Source organism: Nannobrachium achirus (genome assembly GCF_963921795.1).
Source record: "Nannobrachium achirus genome assembly, chromosome: 13".
Lineage (NCBI taxonomy): Eukaryota > Metazoa > Chordata > Actinopteri > Myctophiformes > Myctophidae > Nannobrachium > Nannobrachium achirus.
This window is the reverse complement of record NC_137833.1, coordinates 11501658-11524885: the sequence shown is the minus strand read 5'-3', so window position 1 is coordinate 11524885 and position 23228 is coordinate 11501658. Positions and strand designations below refer to the sequence as shown.

At 41.2% G+C, this 23228-nt stretch overlaps 2 protein-coding genes across 2 annotated transcripts in view; both read right to left on the bottom strand.

The window, feature by feature from the left end:
- Nucleotides 1-15255: 15255 nt before the first annotated feature.
- On the bottom strand, nt 15256-16347 carry LOC308297147 (ELAV-like protein 1-B; the record flags this gene model as incomplete). The annotated part of the gene is made up of 1 exon (XM_080740564.1): nt 15256-16347. The coding sequence occupies one exon, from the start codon at nt 16345-16347 to the stop codon at nt 15256-15258; it is 1092 nt and encodes a 363-aa protein (XP_080596690.1).
- Nucleotides 16348-20214: 3867 nt separating this feature from the next.
- Nucleotides 20215-23228, bottom strand: part of glud1a (glutamate dehydrogenase 1a) — a 33896-nt gene continuing 30882 nt past the window's right edge. Inside the window, exon 13 of the mRNA XM_080739937.1 lies at nt 20215-22763. Coding sequence (XP_080596063.1) covers nt 22644-22763 — 120 coding nt within the window. The 3' untranslated portion in view covers nt 20215-22643. The remainder of the gene's footprint in view (nt 22764-23228) is intronic.

Here is a 23228-nt window from a genome sequence, read left to right as displayed (position 1 = left end):
TTCATTTTACATAGGGGTGTAACGATACATTTTAACAACGATACGATACGCATCACGATACATGGTTACCGATACGATACATGGACGATATTGGTTCCTTCATGGCGATACGATTCGATTCAATGATTTAAAATCAATATAGTAACTATTTAGCAAAGACATTTAATCTGTGTGAAATGTGTCAATAGTGCATGTTTTTAAGGGGAAATCTATTATTATGGATATAAATAAGTAAACACTGTGATTCTCTAGCAAATACATGGATTATATTTCAACACATGGACAAACCTGCTCCTTGACATGAACACAGTTTACACACATTTATCGATAGACCAAGAGTAGCTATATGGAATGGAAAAATAATTAAACCCCTCTTTTTCATTTTCCTTCTTGCTGATATACTGAATATGAGTATTTGTGCCTTGCTGAATACAAGGCACAAATACTTAGTTTCCATACAATCAATATTATTTGCACTGCAAAACGATTCGATACCGGTATCAGCATTGTAAAACGATACAGTACATAGCCAAAACGGTACGATATATGCGATATTTCGATTCAGTTACTATATCGTTACACCCCTAATTTTACACCTTGCTACCAGCTGTTCAGTCACATTCTTTCCCTGTGTCTCTTCCTCCTGACCCCTCCCTATCACCTCCCTCCTGGCCCTGGCCACACCCTGATCTTCCCGGCCAATCAGGCGAGGCCTGAGGGATGAGGGTGCCAGCCTTTATAAAGCCTAGTGCCACAAAAACACTGTCACACACATACACACTCACACACAGAGACACAGTGGGACCATACTTCTGTCACACACACACGCAGGGACACACAGAGACCATGTCTTTCTTCTCCAACTTCCTAGGTGGAAAGGGAGCTGACAGTTTTGTGGACAAAGCCGTGGACAAAGTCGGTGAGTACAGAAGAAAGGAAAAAATATGCACCTGTAAATCTGTGATGTAAGGATACATTGATTCTGATTGTGTTTCTATAGACAAATCTCCTCTCTCTCTCTCTCTCTCTCTCTCTCTCTCTCTCTCTCTCTCTCTCTCTCTCTCTCTTTCTCTCTCTCTCTCTCTCTGAGAGCTCTGATTCCGGCATCACAGCATGTTTTCTGAGTTGCAGTGTTCAAAAGTAACTCAGTACATTTACCCAAGTACTCTAGGCTACTTAAGTACAATTCTGCGGTACACTTACTTCTACTCTTCTCTCTACTACTGCTACATCCTGGAGGGAAATATTGTACTTTTACTCCACTACAATTATTTGAAAACTTTACGTACTAGTTTCTTTGTAGATTTCAATTATTACAAAACATGCATTAACCACTTCAACCCTATTTAAACTTTGGCTATTGGAAAATAGTAGATCTACAAAAGCGCTACAACAACATGCATAGTGAATGTGTATACCGGTATTTTAGTGTAAGGGCGGGACCGATCCAGAATGAGTGGAACTGGGAACTGGGTTGTTGTTGTTCAGTTGCCAAGCAGTTTGGAAGTCCTTATTTCCAAATATGACTCATACTACAGTAGCCTACTACATACCACACCAGGGCCGGATCTAGGCATAGGCAAGGGGAGGCAATGCCCCCCTAAATGTCCTGTTTGCCCCACCAAACATGATGGCATGCAAAAATCAGAAATTTCAAAAATATTCAAAAAAGAGAAGAAAAAAGGAATCCCTAAACAACACATTACAGATACGCAAACAAGTGTCATGCTGTAGCCTGATGCAAGTGTAAGACCCGTTGTTTGTATTGTGTGTTATAGGTATAAGTAAGTATGCCAAAATGCTTACTGGTTTTCTAAGCATTTCAGGTGTTTTAGGGGGTTTGTCCCCCCCTGTAATTTCTTCCTGCATGCCCCACCTAGTGCTAAAGGCTAAATCCGGCCCTGTATACCACACACAAACACACACAGGCCAGTGGCACCTTTCTAACCAGCACATAACATGGCCTTTAGCTATACAGCACAATCCAGCGAGTGACCAGTTTGTCCAGTTTGGATTGTGGGACAGGACAGGTGACAGAGGTGTGGATTCAACCCGGTGACACACTACTACCCACACAGTCGTTATGGCAACCATTTGAAAGAAATACAAATAATAACAGAAGTGAACTCTTTCAACTCTTTCTGTAGAATCCATAGGACCACAATGGAAAGAAGTCCCCAGGACTTTTTTTTTTGCGTTACTGGACTTTTAGCCCAAATGTCTGACTGTACCTCGTGCTGTTTGCATTTACGTCTAATAAAGTATTCAATCAATTAATCAAGTTACGGCCGGCAAGAGTGCAAAACAAGATTAGGCTATTCCTCTTTAACCAATAGTTGACTGGATTCCCCCAGGCATTCCCCCTCTATTTCTTTTATCTACACTGAATATCTTAGCAGATCTACAAGTTCACAGCATGTATACCATATTTGCTGAATGTTTGTCCCAGAATGGGTATGCTAGGGTTCATGAGGTTAAGACAATCTAAAAACCAAATGAATCACTTTTCTGCTCTCGTGGACAAAATCATAAGTTGAGAGGAGATATGACATACTGTTTACTAGTTCACTGTAGTGATTACTAGTTCACTGTAGTTCATGTGAAGAGATGTTATTACAATCATCGTATCATATTGGAAGAGACTATTAGAAGCCTGCCTTCAGTGGTGCAGTGCAGTGGTGTAAAGTAACTAGTACATTTACTCAAGTATTGTACAATTGAGTTTTTTTTTTTTTACTTTATTTGAGTATTTCCTATTTTCAGAACTTTTACTTCTACTCCACTACATCTCAAAGGCAAATATTGTACTTATTGGACCTATTATTTGAAAACTTTACTAACTAGTGTAGATTTTGATTATAATTACAAAACATACAGTAACCACTTCAGTCCTATACATTTCGGCCATTTGAAAATAGCCAGAAGAATTGTGAATTTGTAGATCTGCTATTTTCAAAAGATTTTTATACAACTTGTGAAATGGGACATTCTGCATAATGAATACTTTCTACTTTTGGTACTTTAAGTACATTTTGATTCCAACATTTTAGTACTTTTACTCAAGTCAATTTTGAATGCTGGACTTTTACTTGTAACAGTATTTCTACACCAGTAAGACTCCCTAATCGGGAGATAAGCGACCAACACGTAGCATACACAATCTTTAGAAGACATTAGTAGCCAATAAGAAGGGAATATGGTAAATGGGACAGATCCATATAGATGACATGACTTTAGAGATACTGTGTAACGCTTTGCGTGATTTTAGGGCAATGTGTTTCGCAAAAATCGACCGGATGGTGGCGCTAGAAGAGGGCCATGTGAGAAATCAGGGGCGGAGGTTGTGATTTGCCAGCCAAGGAGTGTGTGTGTGCAAAGTTTGGCATGGATAGGGCCAACAGTGCCAGAGATATAAGAGTATAGGGCAAACTTTTTCCACCACTGGCAGTAGGTCAGGCTGATTGAATCACTGGATCTTTAACAAAAGTTGTGAAGCTAAAACTAAGACACTTTCTTTGTTTACTGTATCTTTGTGTTCACCACCACCACTCCCTGTTTCCAGAACACTGAGACGAGGCCCGCGGGATCCCAGAGCTTTGTTCACAACCAGCCGGGTCACATTCCTGTTGCAAACACCACTTTATTACTGCGAGATGCATTGCATATCATAGCACTGGATTACAGTAGGGTTTCCCAAACAAAGGGTCAGGGCCCACTTTCGGGGCGCAGATCCATTTATATGGGTTTATATGGGTTGCGGGTTATATATATATATATATATATATATATATATATATATATATATTATTTATTATTATTATTATTTTTTTCAACAGATAACATTTTTGAAATGAAATCAAGATTCTTTCCCCCAGAGAATTTCAGTAATTTTCTGAATTGTAGGTCGGCTACTTTCACTATTAGGACATGGGTGATTAATTAATAATGTAGTAGACCTATACTGTGAAGTAAACTATGTAGGCCTACGTTTGGGTCCCAGGGAGACATTACTTACACTGTATTATATCTGCATTATATCGGAGTAGATATTTAACATACACTCGTCCAGACCAGAGGGAGCCTCGTGCCAAATGTTATTGTATGAATGGGGGATGTCTGAATGGCAGCATGTCTGAATGGAGGGATGCATCCGTTTAATCCATGCTTGCCTTGTAGGCACACTAAATCCTCTCTCTTCTCATCTGTCACCAAGTTTTAATTGAACTCAACGTATACATATAATATGTACACACAACACGTTTGGGAGAATTGACTTACAGGGGGGTGGAAGTGACAACAACCTATTGTTGTGTTAAATGGCTCTATATATCCTCATGAACAATTGCTATAGAGTGTTTGTTCAGTAACAGTCTCCCCCATCTCACCTGTTCTTTAGCAAACAGAAAGTACATTTTCAGGACCTCTAGAATTTAAGCTGATAAACGTGCACTTTATTCTGATTGGATGAAATTTGTAACCCACTGGAAAATACAGTTTATTTTCTGCTTACTGAAGAGCTTGAAGAGACCACTGTTATACTGAACAAACACTCTTCAGCAATTATTACTATCACAATAGAGGCTGTAGTGTACAAGAACACAACACACAACATAATATTCTTTTTAACTCATTCCCTGCCAGGCCCGATAGTCCCGAGATTATTCCAATGTCTTTCATCCGCCAGGCCCGATAGTCCCGAGAATTAAAAAAAAAAAAAAAAATCAAAAATTTTTTTTTTCAAAAAAAATCTTTTGACCCCCAAAAATGGAGTAGGCATGATAGCAATCGCGAAATTGCATGTTTAACCCCCATAGCAACCCCATCTTTCAAGCATGGCAGCCATTTTGGCAGCCATCTTTGTTAAACATAGTGGCTGTTATCTCATGAATGCCTGAACGGATTTCCATTCGGATTTTTTTGTTTGAAAGCTGTGAGCAATGTGGACACACGTGGTGCATTATCTAGGCATGGGTGTGCATGATCCGTGCACACCCAATTACATGGAAGTCTATGGAGACGAATGGCAGGTGGGAGTACGGAGGTATGTTAAAATGGCGGTCAATTAACATGGTTACTCCCGATCTAGATGGACCAAATGTAGTGTGTCAAGTGTGATTTGATCATGATGAGGTTTATCGTCCCACTCGCCACATTCAACAGATCCTTTATAAGACTGTACTGTAGATTGTAGAACAACAACAGCCTTTATTCCCTCTGCCCCAGACTGGCGATTAAACACCACGCCGTTCTTATTACGTTTGTGTCAAACCTCTGTTTAGATGCCAAGTTACATAGACGTTCTCCACAGGAGCAGAGTTGCCACGTCTGCTAATTATAAGCGACTGTTTCTACTTGCTTATTTAGGCTTGCTTCCAATTCTTTTAAATGCTTATTTATGCCAGGTTTTGTGCCAGGTAGCATTTGTTTTGTTAGAATGTTTAAAAAAATATAAATATTATTATTTTATTTTTGTGAAAAAATTGCAGATCTACAAGCTCACAACGCGTCATCGCGATGGGTTGTGAGCTTGTAGATTGTCTATTTTCAAATAGCCGATGCATATCGATTTAAAGTCTCTTTTGGGGCCTAGTTGTCCTAAACCTGGTTGCTTATTTCTCTGACAAAATATGGCAACACTGTACATGAGGCTGGCCCCTGGCCCAGACCAAAACACAAACACAGAAACTATTATTATGAGTGCACACACAAGGACATGTTTAATACGTTAGTTTTGATACATTTCTGTCATGTAGGCCTATATATCAACAGGGGCGGGGAGGCGTGCATGGAACAAAATGTAGGCCATACACGTCTGTATCCATGTGTCCAAATAGATTTTTGCAGTGGTGTAAAGTAACTAAGTACATTTACATAAGTACTGTACTTAAGTACACTTTTGAGTTATTTGTACTTTACTTGAGTAATTCCAATTTCCAATACTTTTACTTCTACTCCACTACATCTCAGATCCAAATATTGTACTTTTACTCCACTACATTTATTTCAAAACTTTAGGTACTAGTTACTTTATAGATTTTTATTATTATTACAAAACAGTACATTAACCACTTAAGCCGTATATACATTTTGGCCATTTGAAAATAGCCGATCTATAAGCTCACAATGCGTCGCATCGCAACGCATTGAGAGCTTGTTTTCAAAAGATTTTCATACATTTGATAACTTGAAATGGGACATTCTGCACAATGAGTACTTTTGCTTTTGCTACTTTTAGTACATTTTGATACCAATCCTTTTGTAGGCTTACTTTTACTCAAGTAAATGTTGAATACCGGACTTCTACTTGTAACAGAGCAGATTGCAGTATTGATACTTTTACTAAAGAATGTAAGTACTTTTTACACCACTGGATTTTTGTACTTTGTATGTGTGCTGAAGATAGTTCTGATGTCATTGTAAGAGGTATTTTGGTTGTTGAATACAGCCACAGGGCTGAAGCTTGAACTGGGAGGTGATTTGCATGTTAAGCAAACCTCACCCTTCTAAATTCCATGTGGCATTCGTATAATTGTAGCTGAGGGCCCGATTCCAACAGCAGAACTACTGTAGCGTCGCCTTGTAGTGTGCCCGCCTTCATTATGGACAATAATAGTCCTATAACACAGCAAATAACTCCAGTTAGAAATGTGACCTCTCTTAACCCTGAGGCATTTGTTTAATGTATTGACTTGTTCTGTATGCATTAGCCTTGCCTGAAGCTGCAATCCTCAAGTTTTATGTTGTCTCCCACCTTTTCTGGGTATTTAAGTAGGATGTGAGGGGTCTAACTAGGGGTTTATCATCATGCCGAATCCATTGCAAGCATTTGTTTTGCACAAAAAACATTCCTTGAGTCATCACTTTTCACAGTTTTGTGGGCGTTTTCTGGGGCCATTTCTAGCCCAAGGAATGTGTTTTGTGCAAAACAAATGCTTGCAATGGATTCAGCATCACGACAAACCCATAGTTAGACGCCTCACATCCTATTTAAATACCCAGATAAAAAAAGGTTTTTCTGGGTATTTTCCTCCTGTATAGAAAATTGATGGGAGCCCAACTTGATTTGGCCGCTGTGGCGACCTCGAAGGTCGCCTGTGCAAAATTTGGCGCTTTTAGACGGATTATTAGTAGGCCTCCGACTATGGCCACCTCCAGCTCCAACCACTGAGTGCAGATTACTCTACAGGGGTCGGCAACCTTTTTGAAATGAAGTGCCATGTTTTTATTTTCTAGATAATCAGTGTGCCATGTCAACATAAATTTTAATGACACGCCATCAAACATTCGGTCACGTATTTTGATTGGCGGCATGACATTGTTATAATGATCATTAGATTCGAAGTTCAGAGTTTTAATGAATGTAGAATTGTGTGCAGGATGTATTTTGCAGTAAATTAGGTGACTTCATTTAGGCTAATTGACCATGTTTAAAAAAAATGTTTACAGAAAATCCTCTCACACGTATGCCAGTGATCACCCTCCCCTGTGCCAATGTTGCCACCCGTGCCTAAGGTTGCCTATACCCCTGGTCTAACATATAGCTTAGATGTACTGGTTATATTGTAGGCCTATTCACACACAGATTGGTTAAAATAACCTTGCCTACAATTTATTCAATTCCCGATTGTGGCTTTTAGAGAGAAAGGACTTCTCTGTTCCTCCTGGCTCCGTCTGAAAGTCACTCTTTATTTCTGGGTTTTCCTGCTTGCCAGATTGCCATAGAAACATGTTCACAATCCAGGGCAGGAATGTGGTCTGGGCAGTGAACCAGTCACTACTGCACCCAGGGGCGTCACACCAAATTCTGGGCCCTGGGTACAAGGATTCACTGCGGGCCCCCCATGAATGTTAACTATTGAAAAATAGCAGATATACAAGCTCACGAGCTTGTAGATCTGCTATTTTTGAAAAATTGTGAAAATGTGTGCAAGAAACCTGCTATGTTTCCTTGTCAGTGGTGCTCAAAAGTTTTCATGTTAAGGACCCCCAAGATGATACAGTATGTATTTGGCCACAAACCCCCATCTCAAAATATTTACTTCCAGGGACCCCCTAGAGCAAAATTTTAGTTACAAATGTTCGCTTAAAAAATACATATATTCAAAGATTTGCACACATTTTCACGACTTTTCAAAAATAGCAGATCTACAAGCTCGCAGCGCGGCACTCGGTGCCGCGCTGTGAGCTTGTATATCTGCTATTTTTCAATAGTTGCTAGGGCCCCTCCACCTTGGGCCCTAGTAACTCAGTCCCACTTTCCTCCCCCTTGTGACGCCCCTGACTGCACCCTACAAGGCAAAACTTTGTTCTGCTATGTTAATATCATGACCCGCCAAGCAGGCCTATGTGAGCAACTAACCATGCACGTGCCTCGGGCGTTGCAAGTTTGAAACCAGCGCTGACTCTGTGTTTTCATCCCACTATGTGTGCAAGGACTGAATCCAGACAATCAACGATTTTGAAGCCATGAACACCTGGGAAAAGCATCTGTATCATTTTAGATTTGAGCTATAGGCCAGGGGTCTTCAACGTTTTCAGGCCAAGGACCCCTTAGTTGAGAGAGAGATGAAGCAGTGACCCCTACAACCAGTTCATAGATTCCATATAGTTTCATTGTTTGACTGCACAATCATCAGTGTATTTTGGATTCTTGTCAATTTGTGTTTTCAGATATTTAATTTAACCACTTGAACTGTCAATACTTAATTTGACCTTTCACTCTGTACTTAGTCTGCTCTTTTTCCCCTCTACACCAAAGCTCTTTGCCAAAAATAGCCGGGCGAGGCGTTGTGAGATTGTAGATCGGCTATTTTTGGCTAAAGTTCTCAGAATATGGACACTAGGGTTCAAGTGGTTAATACAAAAAAGGAGAAAGATTTTCTGCTATCACTCACCCCCTAGGGGTCCCGGACCCCCTGTTGAAGACCCCTTCTATAGGCTATATTAGCAACATAAGTTTTTCTGAAAACTCTAAGAAAAGTTTCTCAAAAATAGCAGATATATACAAGCTCTCTTAACACAAATCGTCTCTTCTGGTGGTCCCTGGCACAAACCATTTGCTGGCGGGGTGTCCGCGACCAAATACAATGCAATTTGTGGGAGTCCTTCCTTGGCACGACACGTTTCTGATTCAGAAGGCATTTGTAGAATAGGCCTCAGGTCTTAATGGGTTAAAGCCAGCTTTCTAAAATAGTTTCAAGTTGTCTCTGCTGAGGAATCTCTTTTAAACTCGTCCTGACTGTAGAACGATAATTATGAAGCTTTCAATTGTCACCCGTTTCTCAACCGATTGTTCCTGACTTTACAACACCAGCTGAGAGTCCCTCCAAGGGGCTGTGTCTATAGAAGATTCTAATCTGGTTGGGTTTCTTTTAATGTGCGATTAGAAAAAGATCCCTATTCGGATAGCCGTGGTCTAAGACAGAGGGCCTGTTTTGGGCAGAGGAAATAGGCTTACACTCCCAGCTGCATGCAATACCTGTTATCAACCAGTAGGTGTCCTACCCGACCACAGGCTCTAAATGTCCCAGTGGAAGAGTAGGAAAGGCCACCTCCAACCACAGTTGTACTGGTTGAGTCATGTTGTATTAACCTACTCTACCAAACACCTTAGTTAAAACAACGTACCAAAACGTAGACAAAAGACCTTAAACGTTTGACCTTTGTGGCTCTACAGCGGATGTGGCCAAGGACAAGGTGAAGGAGTTCTTCGCAGGAGATGACAAGGACGAGGAGAAGGAGAAAGAGAAAGAGAAGGAGGAGGGAGGAGGCGGCGGCTTGCCAGGATTCCTCTCCTTCGGCGACAAAGACGACAAGAAGGAGGACGAGGAGGGCGGAGGAGGACTGGCGGGGCTCCTCTCTTTCGGAGGCGGCAAAGATGACAAGGACGAGAAGAAAGGAGGGTTCGCTGGTTTGCTCGCTGAGCAGGAGGGTCCACAGAGCTCAGGAGGAGGAGCAGGAGAGAGTGGGAAAGGAGGAGGTAAGATGAATGTATCAAATAAAACCAAGGGTCATCAATATGTCCATATGTCCATCCATACATGGACAAATGTGTCTGTGGCAAAGACATGGTCCTGTCCGTGGCAATTTTGGGGGATTTTCTTTTTTATTATGTTCTTGTCAAGTCTCCAGGGTTCCTTCAGAATATATATGACACTGGATTACTACAACACTATGGCATATTAGGAGTCTAGTACTAGTGGTTCTCAAATGTTTTATTGGCAAGGACCGCCTTAACTCAGGCCTAAGGCATATCACCATCACACTTTGTTTGTTGTCAAAACACCTGTAATATAAGACAATTCATGGGTTGCATTTGTAGTCCTAAACAGCCATGTTGAGGTCCAACACAGTTTCAATTTGTCTGATTGGCATAGAACTAATGTTCTGCTCCAATCAGAACACCTGTGTTGGTCCTCAACATGGCTGGTGTAGGACTACAAATGCAACCCATGAATTCCCTGTTCTGATTTGAACAGGAAGCCGTTCGGAATATGCTGCACTGCTGCCGAGCCAGTCAAACACAGCTATGGGGGAAAAGTCTATTGACATCGATGTCCTCTATTCCTCTCTGTTTTCCAGCTGAGTTTAGTTTGACTGACACACTGAGTGATATCGCTGGAGACATGGCCAAAGGCGACAAGTAGGACCAGAGCAACCGACCGACCGCCACTCCAAGACATCTCACTGCATCAACTCTACAACCCAGTCTCACTCACACCAGTCACCTCTGGGCCTTACCGGTTGTTATCGTTATAATGGTCCCTGTGGAAATAAAGTACTCCCATTTTTTACTTAAGTAAATGCTGCAATGTAGAAAGACTCCGGAATTCAGAATTAACATGAGTAAAAGTGCAAAAGTATTGGCATCGAAATGTACTTTAAGTACACACGCAACGTAAAACATTGCAGGCTTGTAGATGTAACATTTTACTATGGTGAATGCTCCCCCTAGTTTAGGGATGCTATAGTGCAGTGTTTCTCAAAGTACCTCTGTGGGTTCCTTTAGGGGAGTCTAAATGGACCCGTACAAGTCTGTAACTCTGACAGTACAGTATACAAATGGAACCAAATGGACCCGTTCCCATTTGTACTCTGTAAGAGTTAAGGGGAGACATTGAAATGTAAAAGTTTGAGAAATACTGCTATAGTGTTCAAGTGGTTAGACCAGTGTCTGCGGGTGTCCAAAAGGTACACCAAAGGACAAGACAAAATAGCCCACTTTAACGTTTTATCACTCACTCCTCTTACTAATGCCAAATAAGAAAAAAGAGTTTAAAATCTATATTTTAGGGCATGCTGTATAATTTCGCACAAAATACTGATGGTAGATTAAAAACCTTTTACCTTTTTATATAGTTGTATATATTGCAATAATCATGTGTGGTTAACAGACAACCCCTGGTACACCTGGTCCTGTCTAGAGTACACACAAAAAATAGTAATCAATGGTCAAATAATATAAGAAAGAGGCAACACACTTGTGAAAATAGCTGACCTACAAGCTCACAACGCCTCGCTTTGAGATCGTCAGCTATATGTAGATTGTCTGTTTTTACAATATTCATCTGTGGGACAGAGTCAAACTAAATTGAATGCCTCAACTCCTACAATTCCAAGTGCTTATCAGGTTCAGTTCAAATATGATTATTATGGGGGGTCGTGGCCTGAAAAGGTTTAGGACCACCGGTGTAGAGCAAACTCAGTCCAAACCCTGTAAACCAGGTTGTCCTTAAAGTCCACCCAGCTGTCTGTGCCTATCCCTCGTCAACACCTGCGTCATTGTTTTATTTTAGCTTGTTATGAGACAAATGTTTTTTAAAACCCCTAAGATATCTTTATTCCTGCACTTATAATATAGTCATTTGTTTCTTATCTGTGTCTTTCAAGCATTCTTTTAAATGATGTCTCTGTGGTTGACTCTTTGTGCAAACAAACAAAACCCTTTGAGACGTTTCGTTGGACGGCTAGAGACAGCGGTGGACACATAGTACTCAGCTCCAGTATGGGAGTTGGATTCATGTCAATTTGTGTTTTCAGATATTTAACCACTTGAGCCGTCATTACCTAATAAACTTGACCTTTTACACTGTACGTAGTCTGCTCTTTTTCCCCTCTACACCAAACCTCTTTGCCGAAAATAGCCGATCTACAAGCTCGCAATGCCTTGCGCTGAAGATCTGCTATTTTCGGCTACAGTTCTCAGAATATGGACACTAAGGTTCAAGTTGTTAAAAAGGATTGGAAGATTTGGAGGACCCCCTGAAGCCCTTTGCTCTAGCAGAGGGTCTGCATCACAATGTCTTTGTATTGGCCTACTGTTAACGGGGATGTTGTGCATGGAATGTTTACTTTATAAATAATAAAGGTAATTTTTTTTTTCAACTTTATCCTGCCTCCAGTGTATATTTAAACTAATTGTTTTTGTTAACCAAACTTGAGAGATCCGTGTTAAAGTGTTTGCTTTTCATGCTATTGTAAGGAGCAAACACAAATACTGCATTATGTAATATATATATATATAGAGTAATTCTGGGAAATTATAAGTGTGATTGCACTGACACGAGTCGCAAGGAATCTACTGGCAACTGAATTCTTCTTAACATTTATGTTAGATATTGTGATGCCATGTGAAGCATGACAACAGTGATTCCCATAGCAACCAAACTAAGTGTGGTTGCTGACTATATTCTACAGTAAGCTAACTGTCATGTGAAGCTCGACCATTGATTCCCTACTGATTCTCACTCCCATTGATTCCCTACTGATTCCCACTCCCATTGATTCCCTATCCCTGCCATTTCCAATGGCAGCGGAAAAGTTACCCTAGAAGTCTATAAAAAGTTACCCTACAAGTCTATAAAGTTTCCCAAGGGCTATAATGTGTTGCCCTAACTAGATGCAAGGTGCAATCCTGGGAAATTGCAAGTGTGTTTGCACTGATTTGCAAAGAATCGTTATGCCCATACATGGTGCTCCATGCGAGCCCACACTGTTTCGTAGGAACAGTATTTCTAAAAAGTGAAGGAAAATGTTTAAGTAATAAAAAAAAAAATCAGCAAAATTATAAATAAAAGAGTGCAAAAGAAACCTATCCCGTCTACAGTTAATCCAAAACTCTGCTGCTAGACTGCTCACAAATAGAAAGAAACAAGACCATATCACCCCTATATTATCTGCTCTTCAATGGTTACCTATGAGCTCTAGATGTGATTTTAAAGTCCTGTTATAGCCGGGGATCCAGTCCCTCAAAATGGGAGAGGACCGGTGATGTGATTTCTGTTTTATCTATTAGTTTGGCCATTAAGGTCCACAGAATGAGAGGCCTGCTCTGCCAGAAACATCGCGAAAAAAAGTTATGGCCATTTGTGTATTCACTGTCCCATTGACTCCACTACACAGGAAAGGAAATAATAAGAACAATTCTGCTTTAAGTAGCATGTGAGGGGTCAAATTGGAGGGTTTTCATGATTCTGAATTCATTGCAAGCATTTGTTTTGCACAAAAAACATTCCTTGGGCTAGAAAACGGACGAACAAAAGGGTGAAAAGTGATGAGTCATCACTTTTCACAGTCATCACAGTGATGAGTCATCACTTTTGTTGGTTCGTTTTCTAGCCCAAGGAATGTTTTTTGTGCAAAACAAATGCTTGCAATGGATTCAGAATCATGAAAACCCTCCAGTTTGACCCCTCACATGCTACTTAAAGCAGAATTTTTCTTATATTTCTTTCCTGTGTAGTGGAGTCAATGGGACAGTCAATATGCAAATGGCCATTTTTTCGCGATGTTTCCGTCAGAGCATGCAGGCCTCTCATTCTGTGGACCTTAATGCCCAAACTAATAGATAAAACAGAAATAAAAAGTGTGGCAGAACATCACAGGTTCAACCCTATTCCTTGAGCTTTTGGGCATGTGGATACCTGACTATTAATCACTTATAAAGCCCTACATGGACTGGCTCCTACCTATACTGTATATTAGATATGCTGCCCCATCATGAGTCGGGGCGCATCTTTAGGTCCTCAGATAAGGCCCTATTGAACGGCCTAAATACCAACATCGCAGCAAATGCCCGATCACCCCGGGTGGGTGATTGGGCATTTGCCGCCCGGGCACCCAGGTTGTGGAATGCACTGCCAGTGCACCTTTAGGCTAGCAGCTTCCCTGCCTTTGTTTAAATTACTGCTTAAAAGATGCAGTACCATGATTTATTTCCCCCCTAAAACATGATTATCAGGTGTTATGGTATGATTATAGGAGGAGGATTTTTTCCCCCAAAAGAGTGTACAGAAAGAGTTAAAATTAGGTTTTTATGTGGCCACACCCACCAGTTCATTAAGTATGCCTGGTTGTTCAGGTGGGTGGTGACTCAGCTGAAGTTAGCCACACCCACAGCGTTGGGTGAATGGTAAAAGGGAGGGGATGATAATATGATGTCATTTAATAACTGTTTTTGGATCGGCACTTTTGACCCACAAGGTGTCAGCCTCCAGGAAGAAATCCAAAATACAAAGGGAATACATAATTGCTAATAACAACCACACCAGGGGGTCTAATGAAGTACTGTCAACTTCATAGACACATGAAAACCAGAAAAGGAACAAAACTATGGCACCAACACTTTAAAATGTACCTATACACAAACTGTTTTTCTTGTTTTGTGAATCAAATTGTGTTGTGTTTTTGATTTGTTACATGTTTTTAATCTTGATCTGTGCAGCACTTTGTGACTTTGTTTTGAAAGGTGCTATATAAATAAAATTAATTATCATTATGTGTAAGTATAAAGGGTCTAAGATCTAACCACTTTTTGAGGGGTGGGGAGGCTAGAGGAGAGTTTTTTTTTCTTGTATTTTCCCTTGTAAAGTCCTATGCTCATATGGTGGTCTGCTTAGCTCGGTTTCCAAGCAGGTGGTTTGTTTTGACCAAAACAGATTCAGCATTTAACACAAAATTTGCCAACAACTACAAGCAATAGAAAAGGATTTATAGTGGGATCGGTAAGGAACCCATATTTAATATATTTAATAATTAAAAATGGGTACTTACAGTTATTGGTGTCCCTGTGGATCTTTTGTTAACATATCTCTGCCGAGGACGTGTTTTGACGCATCTCTTTTCAGCTTTTCCGCCAGATGACACTCTCCGCTTTTTGAGGCATTGAAACAGGAAATGACGTGATCGGGGGTAAAAAAAAAGTCCCACCCACTGTATTTACTCTGGCAGTAAATGAGTTAAAAGCAGACATTCTATTTATCGTGGGGGCCTAAACACGGTGGTCCTCTCCCGGGAACGTCTCTCCGGCGCCTCCTCGACTTTTCCGAAGGAAACCTGCAGGGTGTTGTTTCCGACGCGGAAGCCGTTGAGGCCCGAGATGGCGTTGATGGCCTCCTCGTAGTTGGCCATGGTGACGAAAGCCAACCCGCGACACTTCTTGGTGCGGAAGTCTCGGATCACCTTGACGTCGGTGACCGTGCCAAAGTTGGCAAACATGTTGGAGAGGAGGTCCTCGTCGGCGTCCTGGTCCAGGTTGTGGATGAAGATGCGGGGCACGCTCCCTTGGCGACGCCTTTGGCCGGAGGCGACCTGATGGAGCTGCTGGTGGAGGTCCTGCTTTCGATGGCCGCCGGGGCTCTTGCCTTTGGAGTCGTGGCCCTTGCCCTTGGAGTCGGGGCCCTTGCACAGGATGGGCTTGGAGATCTTGATCTCCTCGGAGGCTCCGGGCGGCGTGGTGCCGTTCAGCCGCCGGGTGGCCTCCTGCGCCTCGGCCCGCTTGTCGAAGCGGATGAACGCCACGCCGCGCGGGTTCCCCTCGGCGTCGGCGGGCATGCTGGAGTTGATGATGCGTCCGTACGGGGAGAACATCTGCTCCACGGCCTCCAGGGTCATGGTCTTGGGCAGGTTGCACACGTAGATGTTGGAGTCCTGGATGTCCTCCGAGCTGGGCCGCGCGTACGACACCTTGATGGTCTTGTCGTGCAGCTTGTGTCGGTTCAGCTTGTCGATGGCCTTGGCCGCGTCGCACGGGTCCACGTAGCTCACAAAGCCGTACTGCAGGCTGTGGCCTTTGACCTTGTCCCTGATGACGTTGGCGGACTCCAGGGCTCCGACGGCGCCGAAGAGGTTCCTCAGCTCGCCCTCGGTCGTGCACTGCGGCAGGTAGTTGACGATCAGCTTGGACCTCGTGGTCTTGACCTTGTCCTTCTTGTCCAGGTCGCGGTCGTCTCCTGTCATCATGCAGGCGTTGTAGCTGGACCTCGTCATGGCCTTGACATCCTTTTTGTCCAGGTCGTGGTTGTCTCCTGTCATCATGCCTGTATGGTAGCTGGTATCGTACACGCTCATTTTGTATGACGATACAGTCAGAAAGGCCAACGACAAAATACGGGTCAAAAGGCAGGGAAAAAAAACCTGCTAGTTATTATAACAATAATAATTGTGAAACACCTTTTTAAAGAACCTGCACTGAGCATACGAGCTAGGGTTTCAAATCTAACTGAGCTGAGGCCACCTAAGGTTTTCATATAGGCAGCATTGACATCAGAGTCCGTGTTGACATCAGAGGAGCTGGAGACGCCCGACATCACAGTACCGAGTGTCCTTATTATTATTACCAAATATGGACATGCCATATCACAGTGCTGAGTGACCAGATTATGGACAAATAGGGATGGATATGTTTTATGTCACAGTGCTGTCAGTTAATGCCCAAATATGGACATTGTCAAGAAATGACGTCACAGTGCTGACGTCATAGACCACATAACGTTTTCAGGCCAAGGACCCCTTAGTTGAGAGAGAGATGAAGCAGGGACCCCCACAACCTTTTCATAGATTCCATATAGTTTCATCGTTTGACAGCATAATCATCAGTGTATTTTGGATTCATGTACATTTATGTTTTCAGATATTTAACCACTTGAACCATCAATACTTAATAAACGTAACCTTTCACTCTGTACTTAGTCTGCTCTTTTTCCCCTCTACACCAAACCTCTTTGCCGAAAATAGACGATCTATAAGCTCACAACGCCTCGCAGTGCGAGTGAGCTTGTAGATCTTCTATTTTTGGCTAAAGTTCTCAGAATATGGACACTAGGGTTCAAGTGGTTAATATAAAAAAGGAGAAAAAGGTTTCTATCACACAAAGATTTGGAGGCCCCCCGGCCCCCGTAGTAACTCTGAGGACCTCCTGTTGAAGACCCTGGTCATAGACTGTACATGCGATACGTTGTGCCTATACAACTATCTCCGCAATACTGACAAGTCAAAGTAGTACATCACAGACTGGCCTCGGAGTACTCTGACAACAGGCACTGGTGATGTACAAGCTGATATGAATCCTGAAAAGTACGTTTTGGACATATGAGGTTTCCACTTACTTCCACAAATCCACGATAGATAAAATAGCCCACAGATAAAAAACATTGCTTGTTTGTTGGAGGGGCATTAATCATTAGCAGTTTTCAGCTTTTGCGTCAATTCAAACTCAATCTGGCTAGCCATCGTCAGGGAAAAGTTCTATCGCTTTTTTCCCTTGAGTCTGTAATCGAGAGACTAATTCAAACTAAATATATATTTTGATAAATAGATTCCGATGCTTTGAAATGTATCAATCACAATTAGTAAACTTATGCTACGGCTGGGCAATTAACTCAAAATATACCAATACAGAAATATGGAGCCAATAACGGACAACAAATATTTTATGTACGTTTTGTTATCGACTATACAGTATATTGATTAGTCTCATTATGCACAAGCCCTGTATTATACTTTGTTGTTCAAACTAAAATAGCCATTCTCCCAAGCTCACAATGCGTCACAACCATTTTAAGTTTGTAGATCATCTATTTTCACTTAAAAAAAAAAGAAAAGAAACATTAATCCTAATCGAAGCAAACGTTTGATAAACCACATGATATTTGAAGTCATATTGCCCAGCCGCAACTTATATGAAATGAACGAAATGTAATAATTTAAATTGTAGTAACACCAACGGGAGAGCTTGTAATGATGACGCTTCAGTAAAAATGTCTAAATCAATTGATCAAATGATAAAAGCACACAACTCAAAGTCATTTTTCATACGTTTTAATTCGCGACAGAAAAAAAGGCAAAGACAAGTTTCTCTTACACAGAATCCCCCCAAAAAGATATTTTTTTAAATCAAGGCTGATATAACGAAAATAATCATTTTAATTGATTTTGTTCTCACATTAATGTATCTAAATTATATATATATATATATATATATATATATATATATATATATACACACACACACACATATATATACATGTTTTTAAATGTATTCGTTCCTTTCCATTCTCCATTCTTTGGGTCGCCTCATAAGAACGGACCAGCTGATCTTGGACCAGCCTGGACCTCTACAGAAGCACTAAAAGGAGTAGTTCACCCCTCAAATTACTGATTTTCTATCAATTACACTCCTTTTTAATACCTCTAAAATGATACATTAAACATTTACCAAATTGTCAAATATTAGAGGCAGAACATTTTGAAAATAGCATATCTAGATCTGCTATTTCCCCAGTTGAAATATGATTATTTTGGGGGTCGCGGCCTGAAAAGGTTGAGAACCACTGATCTACAGTACAAGAGCACATCTACAAGTTTGCAATGTAACCCGGCGCAAGCTTGTAGATCTGCTTTTTATGAATACGTTTATAAAATGTCAATGTAAAAGCATGTCTGTGGGTATTCACCCAAAGAAAGGTTGTGACTAAATGATAACTAAATTGGATCAGTTTCGTACATAATGTACGAGGTTTCCACCCGACAATATATTTTATTGCTTAAAGAACGTCCAGCATTAATGCATGGATTTACTCTGGGTTAAATGAGGTGGGGGGGAGAGAGACTTTTTGGTTAACAGATATGATCATTGGGTTGCTGGTTGGAAATCCCGGAATTGATCCGAGTGTGCTTTTGAGCAAGGCACAGAACCCTGAAGTTTAAGCAGTAGATGTTCGGTCCATCCATCCATAACTGCTACCCATCTGTTTTTGTAAACTAGGCTGCTTAACCACTTTCTTTAAAAAAAGAGAGATCTACAAGCCCACGAGGCGTCGCAAACGTGATGCTTTGTGAGTGTGTAGATCTGCCATCATCACAATAAATTCAGAAGCGCTAAGCAGTTAAGTGGTGACCTAAACGCCTGCCGTCTCCAGTTATCCTCCACGTCAGAAACTAAAAATTCGATACATTCTTTACAGCACACTATGACAGCACATGGGACATAAATATGAATATGCATGTTAAAGCTACACAGTCCAGGATTTATTTGAATGAACAAAACGTTATGTCAACCAACCAGCATGGTAGAGCATGCCAATGCAATAGAACTAGTACGTGTTTAGTGGTTGGAGGATGGAGGTGGTACTCTTACGCGCGCCGCCATCTTTATTCTAGTTTGTGGACATCATTGCAATTACCCCCCTTAGTGCAGGGCGTTAAAGGGAAAAAGAACATTCCTTGGGCTACAAATGACCCCAGATAACGATGGTTTAGTGATGAAAAGTGATGACTCATCACTTTTCATCACTAATCACAGTTTTGTGGGCGTTTTCTGGGGCCATTTGTAGCCCAAGGAATGTGTTTTGTGCAAAACAAATGCTTGCAATGGATTCAGCATCATGACAAACCCTTAGTTAGACCCCTCACATCCAGAAAAACAAAATGTTTTTCTGGGTATTTTCCTCCTGTATAGAAAGTCGATGGGAGCCCAACTTGACTTGGCCGCTGTGGCGCCCCCGAAGGTCGCAAACTCGGGCGCCCTAGCTAAATCATTAGAGCATGCCCTGGGCTACATCTGTGCAAAATTTGGCACTTTAAGACAAATTTGCACGAAATTAGCATTTGCTCTCCTTAACGCCCCGCACTACCTCCCTCGGGAGAGGGAGACAGCGGAGGTAAAACTTTGGGGATTGCACTTTTAGACGAGTTAATCAAAGTAAATAAACGCAAAAGGATAAGAGCACGCAAGGATTGGGGAGTCAATAACTGAAAGAAAGCAGAAAGGTAGCATGGCGCTAATCATTACTAGACCACACTGGCCTAAGAAACCAAACAAGGTAGTCTGCCTGATGTTCAATTACAGCCCTTACAGCGTATCGTGCGTCGTAGAAAAAAAGTCCCCTTGTAACAGAACTGGATCCTTCCTTGACCTGTGAGTCACACAAAAACACGTCCCCTGTTGTTTAGTCTCCGTAGGATAAAATGGTCTGAAGGACAAGGACAGACCAACCATTTATTGGCATAACAAGGTCACTTTTTTTAATGAGCCAGCTTTAAAAAAAAGAAAAGAAAAGAAAAGAAAAAAGGCATCTACACAGTAAATTCCTCAGTTATAATTTAACTCCAGTTGAGTACAAATGGAACCAAACACTCCAGAAAAGGACTTTACTGTGTTTAGTCCCATATAGAGAAATACAAAATCATTTTACATGCATTTCACAATATGCTCAGTGCCACGTTTCGAAAAATATACAAAAGTTATATTCTGAACTCCCCGTTTCCAAGCGCATATTGTAAAGTATATGTAACATATGTTTTCCCCATATGGAAGTGACGGGGCTGTCCAAATGAAACGTTATGCAATCCTGGATCATAAATGAGGCACATCTCGCACCGTTATACAAACTTTTCTTTTTGTTTGACCTAAAAAAGGAAGAATATACATAGATTTGTGCGTTGCAGGCAAACATTGGTAACTTTTCTCTATGTAGCCAAGGGAGACTTCTTTCCCTAGCTGTTAAGGCTTTGTGTAAATAATATATATATTTCTTTTATATATAACTGATATGCTCTACATTTCCTATGTATGGATAGATATGTGTAGTTATCAAGCGATGAGTAAAATATGGCTGACCTATCCTTCATAAAGCGCAGCAGCAGTAACTGGCTGGAGTGTTCGCTCCATACAAAAAAGCTATTGACCGGACAGGTTTCTTTTTTTTTTTTTTTTTGCAGATAAGTGAAAAGACGTTTAAGGTCAATTTATGCTTCACCCGACAAGCGTCAAGGCGGTATATATCGGTTGTCTCGCGACGTTCCCAAGTTTTGAGCGTACAGATTGTCAATATTTAGTGGATACCGTTGTCGGGCAGAAACCTTTAATCTCCATATTTAAAGATGCAGTGCCATGATTTATTTCCCCCCCAAAACATGATTATCAGGTATTATGATTATACTAGGAGGAGGACTTTTTCTAAAAGAGTGTACAGAAAGAGTTAAAATTACGTTTTATGTGGCCACACCCACCAGTTCATTAAGTATGCCTGGTTGTCGGGTGGGTGGTGACCCAGCTGAAGTTATCCACACCCACAGTGTTGGGTGAGTGGTAAAGGGGAGGGGATGATTATATGATGTCATTTACTCACTGTTTTTGGATTGGCACTTTTGACCCACAAGGTGTCAGCCTCCAGGAAGAAACCCCAAATACAAAGGGAATACATAATTGCTCATAACAACCACGCCAGGGGGTCTAATGAAGTACTGTCAACATCCTAGTCACATGAAAAGAACCAGAAAAAGAACAAAACTATGGCACCACATCTTTGAAACTTTTTGTGTTTCTTCGTAAATCAACGTCCTACTTCATCACACTACAACATCACACAAAAGCATCAAAAGTCGCAGATCTACAAGCTTGTAGATCTGATACTTTTTTCTGATAATGTTTTGGAATCTGAATGCTGAAAAGTGAGTTTTGGAAATATGAGGTTTCCACCCGACAGAGACCATCCACAACTTTCCAACATCCCATCATGCATTGCGCAGAATGTGCAGGCAGCTTCCGGTGCCGCAGCCGAGAGTGATCTACAAGCTCACAACGGTTGCATCTGCGCCCCGACATGAGCTTGTATGTCTGCTGTTAACCGGAAGTGTCCCGCAAACAATGCTACAGTAAATTCTCGCGGAAACAGGTGGATATATTCTCTTGCATCTCTGTGGTAAACAGAGCTTACTTCGTCTTTTTAACACATGTTGTGGCTCCGTCTGCGACCTAAAATCTATTCCAGAGGTTTGTGACACCCGCTGAGAGGTTCCTCCACACTTTAAGAACATAAATGGAACTCAAACAAAGTGGATTATACCAAAACCCAGTATGGCATTTACTTTACTATTTGAACAATCAGATCCATTCTGGATATTGTCATCTAAAACAGATGGCAAAAGTTGACTTTTGATTGTTTGTTTGTGTCATGTCGTACCAGGATATGTAAGATAGTTTTTCTTTTCTTCTTTTAAGTGCTAAAAGAGAAGTGTTTCACCGTTCAATGAAGAGACAATCTTTTGAACATCAAAAATAGGACGCATAATTTACAGTAGCTTTAACTTTTGTCCTGGCATTCGTGGTGCAACAACATTGGTCGCTCGGACAGTTGCGGCGTGAATCATAAATCGACCTTCATGGGGGAAAAAGGCTGTGTGGAAGAGATGGAATGACTATAAAAGGTTTTTGACTTTTAACCCAACACAATATGACCAGAGGTGGATGCAGAGGAGAGGAGAGGTTTGATTGAAAACAGGGCGTCTGTCGGGTACCAGACAGACAGACAGACAGACAGACAGACAGACAGACGGGTGAACAGACAAGACAGACACACGGCCGTCTATGTGAAGGTGAGACCGGCCTCGTGGTAAACCTTGAAGACCTTCTCGATGGCGTTGACGTACGCTGCTGTCCGCAGGTCCAAGCCCAGGTTGTACTTGCCGGCCGTACGCATGATTTGCTGCAAAGAGAAAGAAAGAGAGAAAAGTTCATCCTAACAGTATATCACTATTTCTTGACAGCTAATGCACAATTCTTGTAAACTAGTTTTTCCTAAATTGCAATGTCTTAAACGGCAGTTGCAAACAGCTCTGAGTGAATTGACACACCTAAAATACAACACACCCATTATTAATTTAAATGGGTGTACAGTGATGGCAGAGCCGTTTCTGGGCCCATGTGGGCCCTAAGCATGATTCTGCTATGGGACCGAAAAAATAATAGGCCTAACATTTTTCATCGTTTTTTAATCCATTTTATAATGGAAATATATATATATATATATATATATATATATATATATATATAAAGTATATATAAATGAATAAATAAAAAACGACAACAACAGGCAATGTATTTTTGCTATGTTTGATTTGTTCTTTTCTTATTTAAATAAAAAATGAAAACTTCCCCATAGGGGTGCTGG